General features: G+C 35.2%; 1 protein-coding gene across 16 annotated transcripts in view; it reads right to left on the minus strand.

Moving 5' to 3' along the window:
• The window catches only part of RBFOX1 (RNA binding fox-1 homolog 1), a 1,419,204-nt gene that overhangs the window by 98,917 nt on the left and 1,297,607 nt on the right, over positions 1-22,680 (minus strand). For all 16 annotated transcript variants that reach the window (XM_064461968.1, XM_064461967.1, XM_064461969.1 and 13 more), the window contains 2 exons: positions 5,834-5,977; positions 2,947-3,000 (listed from right to left, as the gene is read on the minus strand). In XM_064461968.1, coding sequence (XP_064318038.1) covers positions 2,947-3,000; positions 5,834-5,977 — 198 coding nt within the window. The remainder of the gene's footprint in view (positions 1-2,946; positions 3,001-5,833; positions 5,978-22,680) is intronic.

A 22,680-nucleotide genomic window follows, 5' to 3' on the forward strand; every position in this document is an offset into this window, starting at 1 on the left:
GAGCTACTTTAGCATATTATGTATTTTATTAACCCATAATGTAAATTTCTGCATTTTATTTTTAAAGTCTCTCAGATGGTTTAATAGCCAAGTTAGGACATGAGAAGGTTCTGTTTTAATTTGGGAAGTGCTTTGGAGCTCTTCTTATTTGAAGAAATATATGCTAATATAGTATATACTAGATATGTATTAATACATACACACACAAACAATTTATGAAAGTATATACATAGTATACAGCTGTATAGAGCATTAATTTACAACTGTAAAAAAATAGTACTTGGTGATGTTCCTGTATCTTTGCAACCTTGCAATTGTGCCCAGGACAAAAACCATTTGCAGCTCCATGGAGAGCTTCAGTTTTAAAACAGAAAAGTAGCATTAAAGTATGCATAGTAATGGCAGCTATATTTCAAATTGTCCTTCCAAGAGGAGTGGTATATGCAGAGAAAGGTAAGTTACCAGAAGTTTTTAATGTTAATCAACAGCTTCAAGAATTGGCAAAGGTAAGCCTCATTTATTTAACACAGACTGTAAGAAAGACCTACACCAAAACAATACTGAAATTCTCACAATTCTTATAAAGAGTTTCAAATGTCATCAGTGTTGCCATACAATTCTAGCAAAGCTATCTTAATTATTATCATACCCCCAAACCGAAAGAAATGTGTAGTATGAAATTTGTATTATTTTAAGGTTTCTCTTATGGAGACACTCCCTTCTGCAAAATTATTTTTTACTTTATGGTGGTGCTGCAGCATTATGTTTTATGAATCTGCAATTCAGTCTTTCTTAACTATTATGGTATGAGCATGAGTTTACTTCTGTTGTTTTTGCAAGAATCTTTTTAAACATTAATTATTGGCATGAAAAGAAATGAACAAGAACAGAAACAAATAAAACTTCTAGCAATTCTTTTATGCAAAACTGCAGCTAGAAATAAATTTGAATTTTGATTCTGCCAGCCTTTTTACCTGTACTCAATTTGAGACCACTTAGTAGGCCTTCTAGTTTCAGTGGGGTTTTAAGATAAGCACTGCCAGGAATGGGACTTTAATGTGGTGCATCTTAAATCCTACAGAATGGAAATTAAACGATCAGTTTAAAAGAAAAAAAAAAAGATGTTCCTTTCATTCCTAATCCTGTTTTTTCAGTTTTTATTTAATTGAGAGAATCTAAGGGTACTTCTGCAAATCAAAATACTATATAGCTGTACCTGAAATAACTCTAAACAACATGAGAAGCAGCATAGGTAAGTGATGAGATGCATCACGGAACTGCTTTAAGTATCTTCAGCAGTTTACTCAGAGCCAGCACAGCACTGGGTAGTGTAGAAGTATTTAATAAGAATAGGTCTTAGAGTCTGTAACACAAAGTGTGTAACTGAGGTAGTGACATTACAAGCCTACCTAGAAAAACCTCTTCCTTGTGAAAACCTTTCAAGGAGCTTATGTTTAGCACAAGGGATGTTTTCATTACTGGGATGTTTTTATTACTGCAAGATCACTATTAAAAAAAACTCTGAAATACCTCCTCATGCCACCCTCGATATATTTTAAAAAAGCCTTATGCAGTGTGATGCAGACATGGTGGTTAAAAGTCATACATATGTAAGATTTAATGGCTAAACAAATGTGTAAACCACAACCACCGTAACATGTGAACTCCGTTCCACTCCATCTTCAACAGAACCAATATAAGCTGGCAAGTGTGTGATGTCTTTAGAGATTTATAATACTATCCAATAGAAGCAGGTTCTGGACAATCAACATCTTTTGCAAAAGCTACTGAACAGCCATAATGTAATGATAATATATTTCAGCCAGAGTAGGAGATTCTAAGCCACCAAATTCTATACATTCTGCTTGTTTACTGAAAAAACAGTAAATGTTCCAAATTGGGCTTGGGCTAGCAGGCAAGGCTACTAAATAACGAATGTCAGAGTAATTTTGGAATATAAAAAAAGAAATTTCAAGTATTCTATTTAAAAAAAAAAAGGCGATGGCTTTAAATTTAGAAAATAAATACAAACACATCAAGGGAAAAATTAACAGAATTAAAATACATCTGATTTAAGAGAAAGATTTATTATATATACGATTCTTAAAAAATTACAGGTTACAGTATATCTATAACAGGAAAATAATTCCATTGCTAATAATAAATCATGTATAAGAGTTACAGGAAGACTGAAGCATAGTGTGTCTGACATGGGAGGGAAAGGAAAAAGGTATCATGCATACGACACACCAACCCTTATAATGCAGCTGATATCATAGTTGAAGCATACTGGGCTAACAATGCTAATGCAGTCATAGCCATTCTATCTTGCTTCATTTCTTAAGTATTGAATAAATTGAAGTATGCATTTAAGGCAAAGTAGTTTTCAGAAAAAATTAAATGTTTACAATACAGTAAGAACTCTTTTAATCAAATAAATGTTAAACCAGATTGTTTTCAAACGGTTGGTGTACTGAAGCTTTAATTAAAGAGGAAAACATCTGCACTTAGATAATCTAGAACAATCACATATTTTCTCAGCTAATTACTGAAGAGGATAGTTACTAGGTATCATTATCATCTTTCATTTCAGTAGGGGAGAAAAATACCTGTACGAATACAAACCTGCCAACAAATATCTGTAAGTATGGACTCATCTTGTAAAATAAACAAGATAATTACCACTGAAGAATAAAGACAGCAGAAATCAACGTTCCCATAAAACAGATGACAGTTTGGAGTAGTTAAAATTACTCCTTTTAAAAGATATAAAATTAGTCAAATGAATTCCATGCTGCTTAGGAAACTGAATGACAGCTCAGATGATGTTTTCACTAACATGGAATTTCAGACATTATTTTTTTACAGCAGTGCAGTTGTTTCCTTTTACTCATATTAATATTTTAAACAAATTAAAAAATTCCATGGGTGAAATCAACTGCTTACCTTTGAGCCTCGCTCATTAAAAATAATTTCAACATCTAAGATTTTACCAAATTGCTGCAAAGAAATAGAAAAGTTATATGAAAATAAGATAACTTCAACCCTTCCATCATATACAGTAAAAACGTTTCAGAAAATGTTGCACCATATTAAAAAGTTAATATAAAATCAGAGATAGTCAAGCACCAACAAAGACACACTGCAGAGGAACCAGATCAGTATGACATATCATATCATACATATCGTTACACTTGTCACTATCATTCCACATATGCATTTATGAACTTCAAGTTCAGTGAAACCACCTGGCAAAGAGGAAATCACCATTAAACTGTCATCACAGTGAAGTGAAAGTCCCAAATTTCTTTTTTTATTTTATTACATTTTGTCTTTGCACATAGTAGGTTACTTTCTTGTGATCCATCCAGTCCATCTGCCACCACCATTTTTTTCATATCTAATAAGCTACTGGTTAATTTGCTTGGAGTATAATAAACATCACTAACAAGACAGGATTAAACAGCTGCATGAACACTGTCACAGTCTGGTCATCCTTCCCTCTGAAGAACCTTTGTTTCAGAAGACTTTATGTAGCTGCTTTCCAGGCCAGGTAATGGAGTTTCGTTACTTCTGCTTTACAGGAATAAGATTAAACCAGCTGGGAGTTTTGTCAATGGCCTCAAGGAGTAAGGATTTCTCTCCACCATTGCTGAAAAGGGATAACCATTACTCCTTAAGCAATTCTTGTCTTGCTAGAGTACAATTTGGAAAACTAGAATGGATACTTACTTGTTGGGGATATTTCCCTGCTCAGCATTGCACTTTTATTGTAATATTAGTAGTAACTCTTATTACCACTGACCTTGCAATAGCACTTACAATGCTCTAGACATTGTTCACACACACAAAACTTGACCATAGTTGCTATCCCAAAGAAAAAGGCTCTATTTATTGGACATGCTTTAGAAAGAGTACAAATGTTTGACTCAGGCAGTGTTTAGTTCGAACACCTTCTGGTATGACACATTTTATGATACGACACTGTAATGTATCAGTGGGACACTTCTGTTACTTCATATGTCATTAACATGCAGTATGGGTCAGTGTTCACACTGATAAGTGACCCAATATATTAAACAAAAAGGCAGAAATTAGAGGCAGTCAAATGAAGACTAAACTAACAATAGTCCAAGGAATGGAAGAAATTAGCCTATACTTCAGTATCTTAATAAATAATAAAAAATTACAGGCCAGAAAGGACAGTATTCCTTCTATAGCTTATTAAAGTGTTTCAAATTGATTATGAAAATCAACCATCATTTGTTATCCTTTGGCTTATTTTATGTTCTTGCATTCACCATCTAATTAATGTTTTAACTGCAACTTTAGCCTATAAGCAGACATTGACTTAATGTTTAAACAATCCTCCTCTGCTGTGTTTATGACCATGTAAAAAGATCATCTGCTATGTGTATAGCATGGTCATGATGCAGCGTTACCATATTTCATATCAGATATTTCAACTCACATAAATTTCGTTTTTCTATCAATTCAGAAGCTAAAAGTTTATGGTTACCAAGTCATCCTAAAGCTGGAAAACTCTAGCCATTCTCCAGTGTTAGTATTTTGAGACCTAAGACTTAGAAACATTGAAAAGAAATGTAGTTTTTATTAATTTATAAACTACTAAAATCTCTCTCTCAAAAAAAAAAAAAGATCCTCTCCTTTAATGTATTTTCAAATAAAATCCATCTATTTTAAGGGCTTTGTTTAATTTAAATAATTTTGCATATGTTTTTCCCTAAAGAGTTAATTATTATGCCTTCTGCTATTTTACTGATGTGCTGTAAGCTGCATTTAGGGGAGGTTACTTGTAGCAAGTCAAATACGGCAAAACAGTCACTCATTTCCCAATACTATACCAGTGACTGTCTCCTTCACTTCATACAAATAAATACTGAAACCCACAACGTCTGAACTCACATAGAAAGACATTAGAAGAACTTAAAAATCTGAACTGAAAATGAACAATGGAGAGAAGTATAGTGTCATAAAGTACTTGATGCTGCACTGTGTAACGAACCGCAACACGGGATAATTAAGTTTTAGTGAGTCAGAAATAGGAAAGCAAGAGGAACACAAACAGTGAGGAGTACTAACTTGGAAAAGGAAAAGGTCTAATAGCTGATCAAGTGCTATTTTTAGATTTTATTTAGTGACATTTCAAAATAAACCTAAGAGTTCTGGAGCAGTGAGAAGAAACTAGGTGTAACTTCACATGGTTGTAAGCCTAGAATTGATGACAGGTATGAAATGTGTGAAACACAGCCAATGCACATGAAGATAGCTAATGATCTGGCAAAAGCAGAAATTAAGAGACTTATAGAAAAGTACTGGCAAAGACTTTAGAAGCTGACAGACCTACAATACCTGTGGGGTTGAGACCTGTCCTGGACTTCCTGCTTAAATTCAGACCATGCCTTACTCCATAGATTTGGCTCCCTTGCTCATGAGGTCAAGCATTGACTATTTTACATCATGCTCCCCAAAATCAATAAATACAGGCATATAAATCCAGGTGTGTACAGCAGGAATATTTATGCATTCAATATTTTAAACCAATGTAGGTAGCGTTTTTTTGAATGTAATACAAAACAGGACAATACTTATAATACTCTTATCTGTATCACATACAGTAGAATGAGTAGAATTTCTTTCCCAATTTTGACTGGCAAATCAGATGTTTGGTTATAAATAAATAAATGGAGAATCATTACTGAAAACGGTTAAACAACCTAAATCAGAGATTTTGCTGTCATAGTTGCCTGTAATGTAAGATACCTATTGCAATGCAAATATAAAAAAGCATAATTAAAGTATGAGTACTTACACCAAACATTTGTCTAAGATCTGGATCCCGGAATCTGAATGGTATATTTGAGACATGAAGCCGTTTCGGCTGTGATTTGTTTTCTGTGTTTTCAGAAGATTGTGTCTGTTGCTGGCCATCAGTCTGTGCTGCATCATCTGTCTGCTAAAATGGTAACGCAAAACAAAGAAAGCACACTGTAAGTATTTCTGCCATATTTAATATAAAGTAGTGGCCTTAAATTCTCAAAAAAAAAAAAAAAAGACTAAAGAAAAATGTACTGAAAAACACAAGAAGTTGAAATCCATGAAAATCAAATCCATTTCTGTACCTGTCTCAACAGTGCACATTTCAGTGATATTTTTAATATGCATTTGGAATAAACCGGGTAACAGAAAGGAGATTATTATTTGGTGATTTTCTTATTTTTAAATAATCAATAAGTATGTATCCTTATATTATAAGGCTGTTGAAACCCCTTTAACCTCATCAGTGTTTGCCAATGGAAGAAACTGAATCTCCATGTCCAAATACCAGCCTACCTGCAGAAGCAAGCTATACACTTTCAAATAAGATCAGTACTATCATTCAGAGGCCACCGGGACTTCTACACAGGAGGTAGGTAACATATCACTTTCTAGTTACCATTTCATAAGCAGTGCTAATGGACACTAGAGGGTCATTTTGTCTAGATAAATGGTCACCGTTATGGTAAAGGCCTTGAGTTGTGAAAGGGGACAGAAGGATAATCAGTGGTGAAGGCTGTCTAACATAAAAGTGAGACATGGAAACAAAGTTTTACAGATTTTCTTTCTCACCAAAATAAGATCATATCATTGTACTTCTTACATCTTCTTACATGGATACTGTTCCCTAGTTTCAAAATGCTATTTTATAATTGAAGGACACTGATGTGTATTACAATTTAACAAACAAGCAGAATTATAAACCCCTAGAGAGATTACAAAAAAATATAGTGTCCTTCATTCAAAAAGTAAAACTAAGCAATGCTGGTCTATTAGTATATTACAGAAATTTCTGAGATGTGTTCTTTAATGATATCACACAATGCTTAATTAATCACTGTGTGTACAGCACACATTCACTAGAAAAAGATTTTGCACAAAACCAGCATAGTTATTTTCTTTTGCACTGGTAGAGGGGATTTGGAAAAAAAGAATAGGAAAGAAAATACTTGAATGAAACTACAAGGATTGCCCTATAACTGTTACTCTATTTTCTCTGTCTTTCCTCTTCCTTCTGAGCATTTTTATCTTCCAAGTATTCATTTTTGCCTTGTGTTCTAATGTTACAATTCAGCTTGTCTTTCTGACTCTTTTCATCTAAAAAAAAAAAAAAAGAAGAAATCTCACATTTCCTGCTAGTATCAAATTTCTTTTAAGTGACAACATTTTTAGGCAAAATAAAAACGGTTAAATAAAATACACCTTACAGTTTTAGTACCAATAAAGCTGTTAAGGAAGAAGCAAAAGAACTCAAACAGAATACATGATTTACATTAGCAATAACTACATATAAATTTAATTCTAGCAAGCTAAATGCAACATTTATTTCCCAGTAAATGCAAATGTTCTCAGATTCAAAGTACAAACATCCACAATTTCTTGTATTGCCTATACTTCTGTGCCAAGAATGCTTTATTTGTAAAGGTCCTTGTCATTTCTGTAGAAGCATCAGTTCATCAGCAGTGTCTACATTTTATGGGATACTCAACACAAGTACAAACTTGTGTGCACTAAAGAAGGATTTTCAAGTGATCCAAACAAGGACTGGGAACAGCTCAAGTGTAAAGTTAAAACTGAGTCAGTGCCACCACATGTCTTAATCTGCTACCCCCTGAACTCACAGGCAGGGTCCCACAAACTAAATAGTTCATCTTTACAAATTTCAGTGATTTAAACACTAAACGGGGTATTTAGCTGATAAGAGACATGCTAATCTTTTGCTATCTAAAATCAACTCAAAAATACAACTGTTAGATTTTAGACAACTGTTCCATCCATAAACACCGCAGAAATTACTTTGCACCTTCAGGCCTTAAAAGAAGAGAAATATGAAGGAAATTTGGTGGGGATGAGGGACTGGAAACTCTTGAAATACAACATACCAGAAGAATTTAAGGTCAATTAGATTACTATGAAGAGAACTGAAGAATTCTGAAGGTGCTGTTCAGCTTCAGGAACAAAGGGTGCCCCATGAAGAAATTATATAATTGGCATACTGTATCAATGCAACTTGGAAAAAGTAATTTCTGTTCTGTTTTATTAATATAAAATATGAGAAACAAGGAGTAGGAGGATTGAACCATGCACTATTAGCATATCAAAACATTAGGAGCAACTTCTGTGCCAAGAAGCTGTATATATATATTGCCAACAAAAATCCAGTGAGGTTTCTGAAGAAGATGCTAAAATGAAGGAGCTACAAATTATGGGTGAGGTGGGTAAATCCAGGTACTCTTATTTTCTGGGTATTTCTTTTTTATTTTACTGCTTTTGTTCAGAGAATCCTGAAATGTACAGTTTCAGCAAAGAATGTCTCAGAGTTCAGGCAGCGAGGACTGAAAACCACAAACTTCAGAAAGTCACTATCATCAAAGAGTCATACCTGTAAGTGCCCTTAAAGAAGTCTGTGCCAGAATTAACAGAGATAAACTATTTAAAATTTATTAAAAGACTTGACAATGTAACAGTGTCTTTACAAAGGGTATTATTATCCAGAAATCTACAGGTGACCTAGGAGATCTGGAGAAGGATAACTGCAAATTGAAATTGGAATGTGAAGCTTATAAAAAAATTTCCAACTAACACCAAGGAGGTGAAATATACATAGGACAGAGGTCAGGCTGGATTTTGCAAAATCCAAGAGAGGAAAGTTTCAAAGCCCTGTGGACTCTAGAGCTAGAATACAATTTACCTCATGCATAAATAAAAAAATATCTCTTTAAAAAGTATTTGAGGTTGGTATTTGACATTACCCTCACTACATTCCTGTAGTCTGGTATGAATCAGTAAAAGTCCTGATCTCTTATGGGTTTGGTCTCTTTCAATACCCTCTCCTGACTCAAGGAAATTAGCGTGCTTTATGCAAAACAAATAAATAAATAACCCCACTAGCCTTATCATTAAACAGAAATTACATAAAAAGGCAGTATAGTCTGTGTGGTTTTTTACGTCACCTAATCTTTTTTTAATACAAAGCTGCATCAGAGTTACCTTCATGTGTCAAAAAGTCATGGATTTAACTTTGTGAAGAGATCACAGTTCATAAACCAACTATTCAATGCATTTTACCATTGGAACTATCTCCTATCTGGTGCTCCTTGCTTTTCCTCATGTGTGCATTGGAGTTTTTGTCCTATAGAAGATGGCAATGTAAATTCATATACAACTTCTAATCCATTTAATCTTGTTTATGGAACTCTTTCTAACCAGTGATTTTCCATGCTGTATTTGTGCAGTTTGTTATTTCTGTGTAAGCGCCTCTCATTTGATGTTTTTGATAGCATCTTATTTTTCCAGATGATACCTACAATTTATCAAGATTATTCTGAATTTTAATCCTGTCCTGCAGTGTACTTGCAGTCCTTCCTAGCTTAGTGTTGTTGCAAATTCAATACGTATACACTGTATTCCATCATTCAGATCATTAATGAAAATACTGGAAAACACTGACTCACCACAAATCCCTGCAGAACTCCTTTTAATAAATCTTCTCATTTTGATATGAGCTACATCTTAAACACAGTTTCTAGTTTTCTACTCAGCCTACTGTAGTTGCATGTTTACAGTATTTCCCATCTTGCTTGGGGGAGTTTCCACATTTTCACATGCCTTATGTGAAGATGTCAAAGCCTTATGAAAAGCAAAATATAACATTCAAGTCTTTTCCTTTGTCCAGGAGGCCACTGTGGAAGTAAAAAACTGTATAATTTTGACAAATCTGTGCTGTTGACTATTCTTCTTGTACCTTCAGGTGTTAAAAATGCAGTGTGCATTTACTTGTTTCAGTATTTTCCCAGGATTGAAATTCTGATGACAGAAGATCCCTTTAGCTTATAACCAACCCTTCTCTCTCCCTCCTCTAAAAACCAGCATTATGCCTACTCTACCCCACTTCTCCAGTACCTCTGCTCATTCTCCACAAGGTAACAGAGAGAGACACTAACAGCTCAAAAATATTATCAGTTTAATCTTTAAAGACCTTGGAACAAAGCTAATTAGAAACAGTTAAGTGAAAAAGATCCACCACACCTAATTTACCTGAATATTCTTTAATTGGCTTTTTCCCTCTTTGAGAATGAAAACTTTGTCTGACAGTTGGGAAATTATTGTAATAATCACCTGGCTGAGGCTGATTTCTACAGTGAGGAATCATACAAAGACAAAAGGTTCTCTTACTTTTCTTCCCAAGATTGCACTTCATATTTACTCTCAAAGATTCTCTCTAGCCCAGCATTATCCATCACGTTCTCCATCCTGGCTCGAATCCCCTCTAGAACCACCTCTCCCCTGGTTGCCTTTTGTAAATTCAATCACAGAACTTGTCACCAGCACATTCCAATAGCAATCTCAATTGACAGTCTGGTTGCAGGAAGCATCAAATCACCTGAAATCCCTATTATTCATTACTTTAGTACTCTACCTCCAGTTGCCTACTAAAGATCTTATCCACTAAATCTTACCAGCTGTGTGTCTGACAGTTTTCAGGACAAAGGTCCTTTTTCCTCTAACAGTCATCTAGAGGTCTTTACGGATCTCCCTCCTTCTACAGCTGTGACCTTGGATAAGGTCCCCCCCTTAAATTACAAGGGAACAATTCCTTTCCTGTCTGCTCTTTCTAATCAAGTTTTACAACTTTCTTTTCAACAGCATGTAGTTTTTGCAGGTATGAATTTTCAACACGATTTTGAAATTTTTTACGGCACTTTATGTCCTTCTATTGTGACATAATTGGTCACAACAGCATCATGCAAGTACAACATGGTCCAGTGTGGTCACAATGTACACTGCAGGCATGAACACAGTTGGTACAATGTTTATTACAGCAAATCAGTACATAGTCCAAAACGGACTGCTTCCATTTACAAAGCCTGGGGTATGGAATTTCTATGAGACTGTAAAATTCCTAAACATTTCTAGAACCCCACATCATGCTTCATAGCTGTTAAAGCTATTAAAAAAAAAATCCAGCTTGTGATAGTTCAAATAATTTTAAAAGAACCTATTTTTCTGAACAGGTAGACCAAGAACTAAAGCTATGAATGCACTGGGAGCTGAAAGCACTGGTAATATAGACCCTTAGTGCTATAAGAAATCAATGGTAACTGCAGGTTCTCAGCACCCTTGAAAATTACTGCAGATTGGCTTGTTTCCTATGCATGTCAGTCAGCACTGTACCAGGTTAGTTTGTAGCTCTGAGGTTTAAGATGTCATTTGTCATCTTCACCGAAAGGTCATTTCCACTGATTTGCTGCATGACTTTTTTTCTGGTTCCACTGAGAATGTATTTCTAATTTTAAAAACATAATAAACAGTTACATTTTTTTATCAGATTATTGATGAGTATTGCCTGGAGGGAACCACAAGATTAAAAGTTTGGCATCCTATTGACTGTAAAATGACAGGCACTGCTACAAAATCTTGTTTATGTAAAAAAAATTTGCTATGGGTATTTATTAATATACAATTGCACACAACTGCAAGTTTCCAGCACCATTTTATGTTTTAAATGTTAAAACAAGTTGTTAAACTTGAATCCTTTACGACTGTTGATTGCATTTGCAGGCACTTCATACAGAATTGAGATGCTCAATTTTCCATAATAATTTCTAACTCAATCAATATATATGAGCTAAACAAGTTTAATCCTGGTGAAATTTAATTTAGGTATGGACAACACTCAGAGAAAATCATGTGAGGCATGCCCACATCTCTACACAGAAATATGTCTTCAGATGTCAATTTTAATTTATCATTTCAGAGAATAAATATTCCCCACTATCTTAAGACCCTGTGTCATGCTATTATTATTTGTTGATAGTTCTTTTCATAGTTCACTTTTCTCTTGACCTTTGTCCAGTCTTATTCAATACATACATATCTCAATTTTAATAAAAATGGTTTGCATTATCACCTCATAAATATTGAAGAGAAACTATTTAATAGAAAAAATGAGGAAATATATCTAACCCCTCAGAGAAACAAACATTGGAAACTGACTTCCTGAGCTAGCCAAGTTAAATGAAATAGATACTTTCATAATATTACCTAAGTATAGAATCATATTAATATTTATCACTGAAATTATCAAATCAGCTACCAGAAGTGTGTGGAGGTATAAATTATAATAGTTTTTAAGAAAACTAGTACTAAAATCAGATGCCTTTCATTACAACCTTTCATTACAATATTTAAAGTCTGCCAATTTGAAATATACTCAGCAAAAAAGGACACAAAAAAAAATCCTTCACTAGTCTGCATTCAGAAAACAGTGTTACCAAAGCTAATTCAAGTTACATCTAATATAAAACTTCTTCGACTCTCAGTTGTCTTCAATATTTATACATATTTTACAGGAATTTGTTTTCACTGATTTGCTCTTCCTTTTTCTCTCAGTGCATCACGACCTAGGGCTGTCATAGTCCCTGCCTTTTCTGGCCAAATCACACATACTGCTTTTGGTTCCCATTCCACCACATATTTAAAATTATAAAATGATAAAGAATCTTAATATATGATAGTCTTAAAACTTAAAATGAAAGTTACAAATACAGAACACAGAAATAGAAGGCCAAATTCTCACATACGCAGAAATAAATTGAGATTAAATCCCTTTACTTCAGTGAGCTACTGAAGACTTAGGTGTTAGAATAAATTAAAACTGAAACCACTTTTATAGGTAAGCAAACCCAAATTGAAGAGAATGTTTCAGAAAATGATTTTTTATTTCATATAAGATACTTTCAGTATAAATATATGGTGTACTTTTCAACCAAATCCTTCATCAGGACAGCTGAAATAAAATCTAATGTTCTGTAAAGAGACTCTTTGTCTTTACCAAAATACTAACTTTTTGTCTCCTTAACACAGTTCTAGAAATAGAAATCTATTCTTAAAAGACTTCACACTGAATTCAAGTTCTTAAAATAATTTTAAAACACTATTTTTTTGGCCAGCTTATTTTTCCACAACTGTCACTATTACCAATTCTACTGTTTTCACTGAGAGAAGGTTGAATGTAATGAAAAATTACCAGTGCCAGCTACGCTGCAAGTTTTTTACAAGTTCTGTGGTTAAAGAGGTTCATTCTAAGAACTGGCAGCAGGCATGCGTGATTCTTAATAAAATTTGTTTTGTAATGATTATGCAAATGCAGATAATGGCCTGCACTGCACTCTTGAAGCACATGACAGGCATATCTCGTCCTTTAAGGGCTGCTACTCCTTTTGGGGCAAGTGGACCATGAAGAGTCTCAGATCATTCCATTTCACAACCAAAGCAGACATGATCCAGTGTGCTGCCACAGGATCAACCTGCACTACAAATTTCTGATATCACAAGAAACTACTATGATTTACCAAAAAAGCAGTAATTGATTGAAAAGAACAATTTTCTAAAACATTTCAGCAAATACATTTTTTTGTTTCACTTTTTAGCTTTTTCCCAATAATTTAAAAAAATTTACAAAAGTGAAGAAAACTGCTAAACAAGATGTTCTTCTGGATAAAAAAAAAAATTCTAAAATTCCCTATTTGGAGAAAATATTATCTCCCCCTGCCTTTTTTTAAGACCTCACTAATGCAAAATTGCGATATATTTCACCCGGGGTGGGTGGGGTGGGGTAGAACAAACAAAAAAACAACCCTATGCTTTAAAACCTTCATCCAGATCTAATACAAACCCATTTTCCAAGTTAGTCCTGGCTGGACACAAGAGTGTCATCTCACATCCTTAGCACTTGTGGAAAAGGCATCGTATGCAATAAAACAGCATTTTCGGTGAACCTGAAATCATAGAGGGGCTTGTGTACACCGTTTGGGCAGAAAAACCAATTCCATTCTCCCTCCCAGCAAACACAAATTTTCTATATCCCCTCCCATCTACTAATGAAGACAGTTGGTCCTATAACTTTTCTTATGCTGGAATTGTGAGTGTTACACTTTCCATCCATTCTTTTTCATTGACTAAACTCTTTCATTTTCTACAAAACAATGGTGGTGGAGACAAAATCCTTCACCCTCAAACCCTGTTTTAAAAGAAATGAAATGCTGTCACAGAATAGCTGTTTGCATGCACTACAAAAATAACTGTTCTCAATGTCAGCTTTTAAAGAGTAAATGGAATATAAACAGTAGGAATACCTAAAATTGAACTAAACCTATTATCTCTTCCTGGACAAACTGAATACATGTTGTATTAGAATAACTTGAAAAAGCTTTACCAAGTCTTGATCTTTCTTCTACAACCTGTAAACAAATACAAATTTGTTGCATATCTTTTAAACCCATACACGAAGTCTAGAGGAAGAACAGCCTAATTCTAGTAGCAATAACCTGTAAAATATTTAACAGGAAAAAAAAGAAAGACAAGAAAAACAATAGATTATTTTAAAAAATATACTTAATGGCAAACTCAGTGCTACACCCAGTTTCTTGTGTATACAGACCCACAAAAGGGTAAAGCTCTTTAGAATTTTAAATTTTAAAAATTCTCATTAAATTTAAAAAAATGCTTAAAAGAGCACCTGTTTTTTTTCTGCTGCACCAATCAAGTTATTTCTCAGAGAGAAAGAGCTTGTGAATGTCTTCTAGGCATTATTTGATTAAGTTGACAATATTATGTGAGCAATGGTTGAGTACCCACTGTGCTGCACTTTTGACCAAATTGATTTGTGTAATGAACACTTGCTCTGTCTCTTCTCTAGCCTGAACAGGGCTCTTGATTTAACCAGTGGTGCTGGAAGCCAAGTGAATTTACAGCCCCCACAGTCATTCTCTCTCAATCTGGAGAGAATAGCAGCAGCAGTACATGAGCAAGCATAATTCAATACATTGTGCTATAAGCGCAGAAAATAATATCAGAGAGCTCTGCAATATACCTGTTTGATTTGATTTGTAAACCTGATAAAAAAGCAATCGAGAAAAGTTCAGCAGAAAAAAATATATATGCGTCCTGAGCAAAAATGTAACCATACTGAATGTGTACAAAGAACTGAAAAAATCATGCATAGTAAATCAACTTCGTACTTTCCTTAGATAATATTGCACATTTTCCATTTAAAAACGGTCTAGATTCTGAAAAGTTACCTTTCCATTAAAAAGTAAGCAAAGAGAATAATTTAAAACTGAGTTTGGGACTTTCTGTAAACACTGTTTCCCAAATATTCTATGAACAGTGTACTGACAAGTGTGATGGGCTTGTATCTTTCCTGTTTTCTTAAGTAGATTGACTGATTAATTAATCATACTGGTTTTGATAAATTTGTATTCTGAAATGTCCAAGCCCTGCAATGTGCTTCCCAAAAGCATAACAACATAGAGGAAAAGAAGTTACCTACCCAGATACTTCTGTTTGTACTTAAATGTTTACACAAAGGTGTAACAAATGGAAAAAAAAAATAATCTATCACTGTGCTTTTTTACAACTGTGATAAATATTACCAGACGTATCAGTGACTTTTCTTGTCAGCTGCAACTTTGTTATCCTTTTCTCATGAGTAAATATCAATAGGATATTACAGGATAATACAAGGTGAGATTATTTCTTCAAATTAGTTCTAAAGATAAAAATATTTTAACTATCTATCTCATACTGTAGGCCATGCAGCTCATGCCACATCAATTTATCCCCTCAAGAATCCATTTCTGAAAACAACGTGCGCTGTTCTTTGTGCTGATCTAGTGGAAAGTGTGCACAGATGTGGGACTTGCCAATACGCACAAAGAAATGTGATAGTATAATCATGACTGTGTTTGATAATGTTGTTAAATTTCCAGTGTAACTGTGAACGTTTTGTGCTCTAGGAATACTTGGTTTCAGAGACATTGAGACTTAAACCCTGCAGGGGAAGCCCTGACCCTCTTGTTTTCAGTGGTAAATTTCCCTTTTATTTCAGCTGGTCAGAACTTCATCCCAATATTATACCCACTTGACAAAATAATTTCACCATTCGCGTTGCTTTCACTCAATTTCCTATATTACAAAAGGTATAAGGTTCCTGTTTTCATATCCTTTACAAAAATATTTTACTCTCCAAAGCACCAAATGAAAACAAACCAAAGCAATTACTTTTTCACCATACACTATGACAGGTCTGAAAAGAAACATACAGAGCAGCCGATGCCGTTCTGTCCCAACTCTAAAGCTGTCAATGAGCTATCACACCGGCTACTGTTCAGTCTGCTAGTGCATAGGAGCAGTCCTTTCCATTTCACTGCTGGCAAAAACACGCTAAGTGATTACTTGTGCTTATTATTCTTATTAACAATATACATCTTTCAAAGCTGAGATAACATGTGAGACGCACATGCTTAGCTTGAAAGCTGTATGTCATTTTGGTGCCCCAAGTGACGACGTTGGTCAGACTAGGAAGCCTGATTGTTTTGTATGGGCAGAACAGATTTATTCATAACATTGTGCTTCACGAGAAAGCAATTGCTTCATGTAGAATAGCATTTAGAAACAAAGGCAAGAAAAAGTGGCTGCTTTTCTGTACGAGCTAGTCCAAAATTTTAAGAATCTAATGAAAATATTTGCCTTAACTAAGTTTTGTATCCAACAAGGAAGTTCACCTTTCTTTTCTCCCAGACATAAGGGAACAGAATAGCCCCTACACAACTCTAGTTCTGCATGTGTCATACTACATTCAATATAAGCACATGTGGTCTAAGCAGTAATGGAGTCTGACAACAACACTTTATTGAGGCAGTAGGAAGGTTATCAGCAATACGCCCACATGGCAACTCACCCAATCACCAGCAACAAACACTGGACCATAAGCAATGCCATGGCTCCGGTGGGCTGCCAGGGGCACTTGGTGTCCAGTCATCTGACAGAAAGAGCCAATCACACAAATGCCTTTTGAATGTGGGCAAGAGTCACGCTACCCCTCGACTCCACCAGTGGCAGTGTGATTTGACAGTATCGTACCTTGCATGAATAATGGGGGTAGCATCCTGCCTACACTGCTGATGTCGGTCAGAGGCAGGATGACGGCAGTTTGTCTACACTGCCAATATTGGTCAAGGTCAGGGTGTCAGCCTGCTTTTTTTAAGTGAGAAGAGTCAACCACCTCCCCTTTAGAATATTTAATTTTAGAGGTCCTCGATCAGTCAGACGAATGCAATTGACTACCAGGAAGACAATATAACGTGGTCGACTCTGGGACATTTGTTTTAGATAGATGGCAACACACAAGCATACCCCAGTAGAATCCCTTAATCCAACTTACAGGCAAATGAAGAAGAACCTGAATAGTTCTGTGCTTTGCTTTAGCAGTTTCTATGGTTCCTGCTATTGAATGCTTTGGGCCTTCAGTGTACTGGGTATTGTTCCAGGTTGAGGACTTCAAAGCAGTACTGATTATTTCTTTCATTTCTGGATGGATGCATTCTGGATGCTGTTACCACAGGCTACAAGAAAGTACTGCTATTATTGTGATAGCTTATGCATAGAAAGCTAGTAGCCTAAATAAGAGATCATTAATTTTGAGGACAGATAGGAGCAATAAGATAGGTTTCCTGAGCTTCTGGTACTGCAGGGCAACCAAAGTTATTAATTACTTGGCTACATTAATTATTTCCCTAATCTATCTTCCTTAACATAGTGCTTTACGTCACCATTGCTAGCTTGTCATTTTTCTTCTAAAATAGTCAGTAGGATATCAGGGAATAACATATCAATCATGTTTGGAGTGTAATCACCAGAAACCATAAATATTTTGGATTCTGAACATGTTGTCTCAAAATTTAGGCAAACTTTCCTGGTATAAAGAGCAGCTATGATATTTAAAGGAATATTCATGATAGGTTTTAATAGAGTTTTGAGTAACTAAGCAGTTGCCAAGTTCAGTTAAAGACATCCAATTGACAGCAGCATATCAATAATTTGAAATGGGAGAAGGAATTATAGTAGGTTGCCTTAATGAAATATTTATTGCTTGCATCAATTCAATAACCATTTCTGACCACCTACTTATCCCATCCATGAATATCACAACAACAATTAAAGCAACTGTTCTCTAATCAGCTGCATCCTGGCTCCATTAGCCAAGAAGGAAATTAATATATTCATATATTCATATTCATATTCATATATTCATATACAATCTATGCACATTTTTAAAAGTTCCTTCTACACGTACAAAAACTAACTTATTGTGATATTTTCACAGGTTAATTTAAAAATAATTCCCTTGTGTTTATTTTTTAAAAAAATTTAAGTGGGCACACTAGGAAGCATTTTACTGGTCAAAGGACAAAAGCATTAATTTAATCCAAATGAAATATCTTAAGCAGTGATACACAGATACAAAGAAATATTAAATTAATTTTGTTAGTCCTCTTTCATCTATTATTCAGAAAACTATTATTTTTGATGCAATTCTTGTTGCTTTTCAAAGGACTTCAATAGCAGGAATAAAGTGTTTAAAACTAACTTTGTTTCAATACTTGAAAGATGTCAAATCAAGACAGGCAACAACTGAAAACATATTAAAAAAACCCTTAAAAATAAAATAGAGATTTTGATTAAAGTTGATTAAAGGTTTTTCATCATTTGAATGGGACTCTGGCTTCACACTGCACAAGCTTGTTTGACAAATCCACCAAAGTATTACAAGAACAAAAAGCTATCAGTAACCTCAGCAATGAAAAAATTACTTATGTTATTTTTGCCCACAAATTACTCAACACATTTACATCCTAAATTCATCTCTGTTATTTGTCTCTCAAGGGAGCTTGTTTCCTCTTTTCTGCCTAAAAAGAAACATAATGCTAAGGGTGTGGTTTCACAATCAACTAAAACGTCAGTGACACACCTGACACATAGTCCTGCCTTTCATGCTACCTTGGGGTTTGGGTTCCTTCCACCCCATCTTGTATTTACTCCATCTCTTGTATAGATGAGCGTTGATTCAGACCAACCGATCCAGGTGGAAACTGACACTCCATAAAATGAGCTTGTGAGCTGATCCAATTCACAACTGAAGAAAGAGACATAAATATGTAGATGATGTTGGGTAAGAGAAATCTGGAAGACAGGCCTATTCCTTTCCATGGCAGTACAGCCTTAGGTCACCTTAAGCCAGTTTGGAAACTGCCACTTACTCTGACCACAGAGAAGGACTTCAGGGATTACGGAGGTATACAGATAAATTATATAAAACAGGAGTGGAAACGCTTCCTCTGGAAGTATTAATGGGGAATGGATATGATATGTTCTAAATACCAAAAAATACAGATCTGCCATCTAAAAATTTATACCAGTAAGTAACAAAGTTTAAGTGAAGAGAGGTAAAATAGATGAAATACAGAAATGTTTCATGAAGCTTACAGGTAAATATGCCTAACAGTTATGAAAGTTGTAAAACACCTTCTTCTAAGTTACACTTTGAAAGGCAATCACATACTGGCAATAAATCAGGACACAACACTCTTGAGACCAACATTTTCTGATTGATGCAAAGCTTGTGGCAATAACTTGGTTACTGGAAGTCCACTCATCCTCCCTAAACAAGTTCTCCTATCTGACTTGGTTATGACCTTAATATATGAAGAAATTATTCACAAAACAGGATAACTCAAGACACAGGAAGGTGACTGTACTTTTACCTGTGGTCCTTCATTCATGCACAAGAATCATTGTTATAAGATAGAATGAAATTCTGTTCTTAAATGTTCAGATTAGCTTAAAAATTCTTGCAAGTATTATCCCTTGTAAGTCAACATGCTAAAAGTATGCAAAGGTGCAATAAAGCTTATTAAATTTTTGTTCTGGCAACAGGTTCTATCTAGTCAAAAATATCTTTTGAAGTCTGTGACTACACTGTACAATGCTGTGACATTTAACAATATTTGTCCAAATGAAAAATCATTAATGACATACTGTGTTACACAGCTTCAAAGGACATTACTTTCTTTAAAAGAAAGGGAAGAAGTGTCTTTAGATGGAACATTTTCAGGTTTGGCTATGAAGAGCTGTTTAGAAAGCAGTGTTTACCCTCTGCTGGTATCAATGTACTCTAGTTTCTGGAATTCCTCCCCTGAACTAGACTTCTGTCACGAATGTAAAGTCCTTTTTTGTAAGAGTTGTGTTGACACAACCAACTGCTGAGTGAACTTGTGAGAGCAGAGTTTCATGCTGAGACAGAATGGTTGATTGCTACATTGCAAGCTCATGAAAAGAAGGAAAATGTGACAGCATGATAAAAGGTTTTTCATTGTTTGACCCCTCACCTATTCCTGAATTCCTGCTGAGACTTTCCATTTGCTCACTTGCATGTCAGCCCAAGGAGTCAACTCTTGAACCCTCTGAAACACAGAAGAATCTGAGGGTTCTCCATGAAACCAAAAGACACTCTCTAAATCACATTGCTCTTTTTATACTGAGGTATACAGCAACTTAACAAACAGCACTTCAGCTCCTATGCAGGATAGTAATTTTTCAAACTTAGTTTACTGCCATTCCACGAAAAAGCAGCTGGATTTATTTTTCTTATTGGTTATGTATGGTACTCTCATATCTAAGAACATTGCAACCAAACGCAAGCAGCATTTCAAAAAAGATACAATGTTTTGAATGGAAAAGCATGTCTCTGTTGTGTCCTGATGCTATCCTATCTAAAGAACAGTACCACAGTCAATGGGATGTGCCTGAAGTTTTTCACTAGCCCATGGTCAGAGAAGTCCATGTCATGGAACATCATGCTTTATGTAAACCAGAAGTAGTATTTTTCATCCTTCTCTTCAAGCTCATCCAACATCTTTCTTTTCATATGAATGCTGCTTGTTACAGAGCTTTACCAATGGAGTTTTACTACAGAAATGGGCAGCAACTTTGATTACTGATACTCAAGTTTAAGGAAACATCTCTTGAAGAAGTAGAAACAGAACTCAGGTCCCCTTGAAATCAGGTTTTCCTTTCCTGGAAAACAGAAGTTCTCAGGGAAGAGGGCAAAGAAAACATTCTCTAATAGCAACCTTTGAATCAGGAGAGTTGGCACTGAGAGTTTAAAGCTATTTCCTGTCTTTCCTTATTTCTCACAGCAAGCTTTCCAACAGACTTCTCCCCTTGTTCATCCTCAAGCATTGCAGCCAGAAATGGACAGAGCCCATTAGTGAGCAGGCAGGTACACGGTGATGGGGTGGATCTGAGGTCAGAACAGGACAGAGCAGGTCAATCAGCAGGTCAGAGTCCAGTGCAGCAGGACCCATGGCCAGCAGGGCTGGGGCTGTGCTGCAGGCTGGTGCTCCTACACTGTCACTGGGGCAGGGGCTGGGGGCCCTGAGCTGGACTGAAATGGAGCTCCTGGGTGGGAATGCGCTGGGAAGCTCAGGAGAGGCTGACCAGGTCCAGTAAGGCTTAGTAGTGCCCTCAGGGCCCTGACGCAGATCAATTCATAAAGGCTGATGCCAGAAGAACATAAGAAAACACCATGCAAAGGAAGATGATCTAAAAAGGCAGTGAGAAAAAAGTCTTCATTCGGATGGGTGAAAATTTCCTGCTTAGCATAAATTAGTGGGCTTGCGCTCTGCCGATGATGTACATAAATACATTTTATTCTTACTTATCAGACTGGTTTTCCTTTTCTGACTCATAGTTGCTTACTTTAATCAATATGCTTTTGTTTTTAATTTAACAGTATTGCCTTAAGTGGATTATTTTATTTTGAAAACTGTCATCAACAATAAAGTTTCTGCAGACCAAATTTATGCCCTCCAATGCAATGATGTAAAACCACTTTCTTTTGATTATTCTTCATTTGCACGTGTCCAGCCTTACAGTATTGAGAATGCTGCTCAAATTAACCTTACTTGGTTCACAACATGTAGTTCTAAACCACATTGCCTCTGAAAAAACTGATTTACTAAGTGAGCAAAATATTTGATATTGATATCATTGATGTATTAATAATGTAACACAATAATGATAAGATTTGGAGTTAATTTTCAAACAGAACTTTAGTCTAAACAAGTGATATAAAAAACCAGTTTAGTTGTTACTTGTATGGAATAACCCACACAATAAAAGATTCTAAAAATATCAGCAACAGCTCTGAGTTGTTCATTGCAATTATTTGGGCCAATCTTGCATTCTCTGCACACACTATGTCTTCTTAAAAATAATTGTTTCAGGTACAAGGCTTCACAAATGTAATCACACAAATGGTTATCCTGATCCAGTATCTGACATCAATTTCTTGAAAAGATGCAAGAAATTCTCTCTAGAAAGGCAACTATTCAGCAAAGCTCCCTCCTCAGAAAAAGTTATCTCCATTACCCCGAGTGGGAATATGATCTTCCCAAAACGTGCCAGGTTTACCTCTTAAAATATTCCATATATCCTTTTCTAAGTACAGGTAGGGTTATTATTCAGTTCATTCCTATTTGGCTTTATGCTACATATATTTATGTATTTGTAAAGACATGGCTTTTCACTCTGTCATATATGCCGAGTGTATGCTATTTCATAAAAGGGTTTAGCTGTCTTGGAACACATAAATTCCACGATATACTTCACCTACATATGTTAGGGGGTCTTGCATGCATTGTAATTTTTAAAAAAGTATTTATTAAAAAAAAATTGAAATCAGGACATCCCTCTTTCCTCATCTGCTGTCATGCTTAG

Source organism: Phalacrocorax carbo, chromosome 10 (assembly GCF_963921805.1).
Source record: "Phalacrocorax carbo chromosome 10, bPhaCar2.1, whole genome shotgun sequence".
Classification (NCBI taxonomy): Eukaryota; Metazoa; Chordata; class Aves; order Suliformes; family Phalacrocoracidae; genus Phalacrocorax; species Phalacrocorax carbo.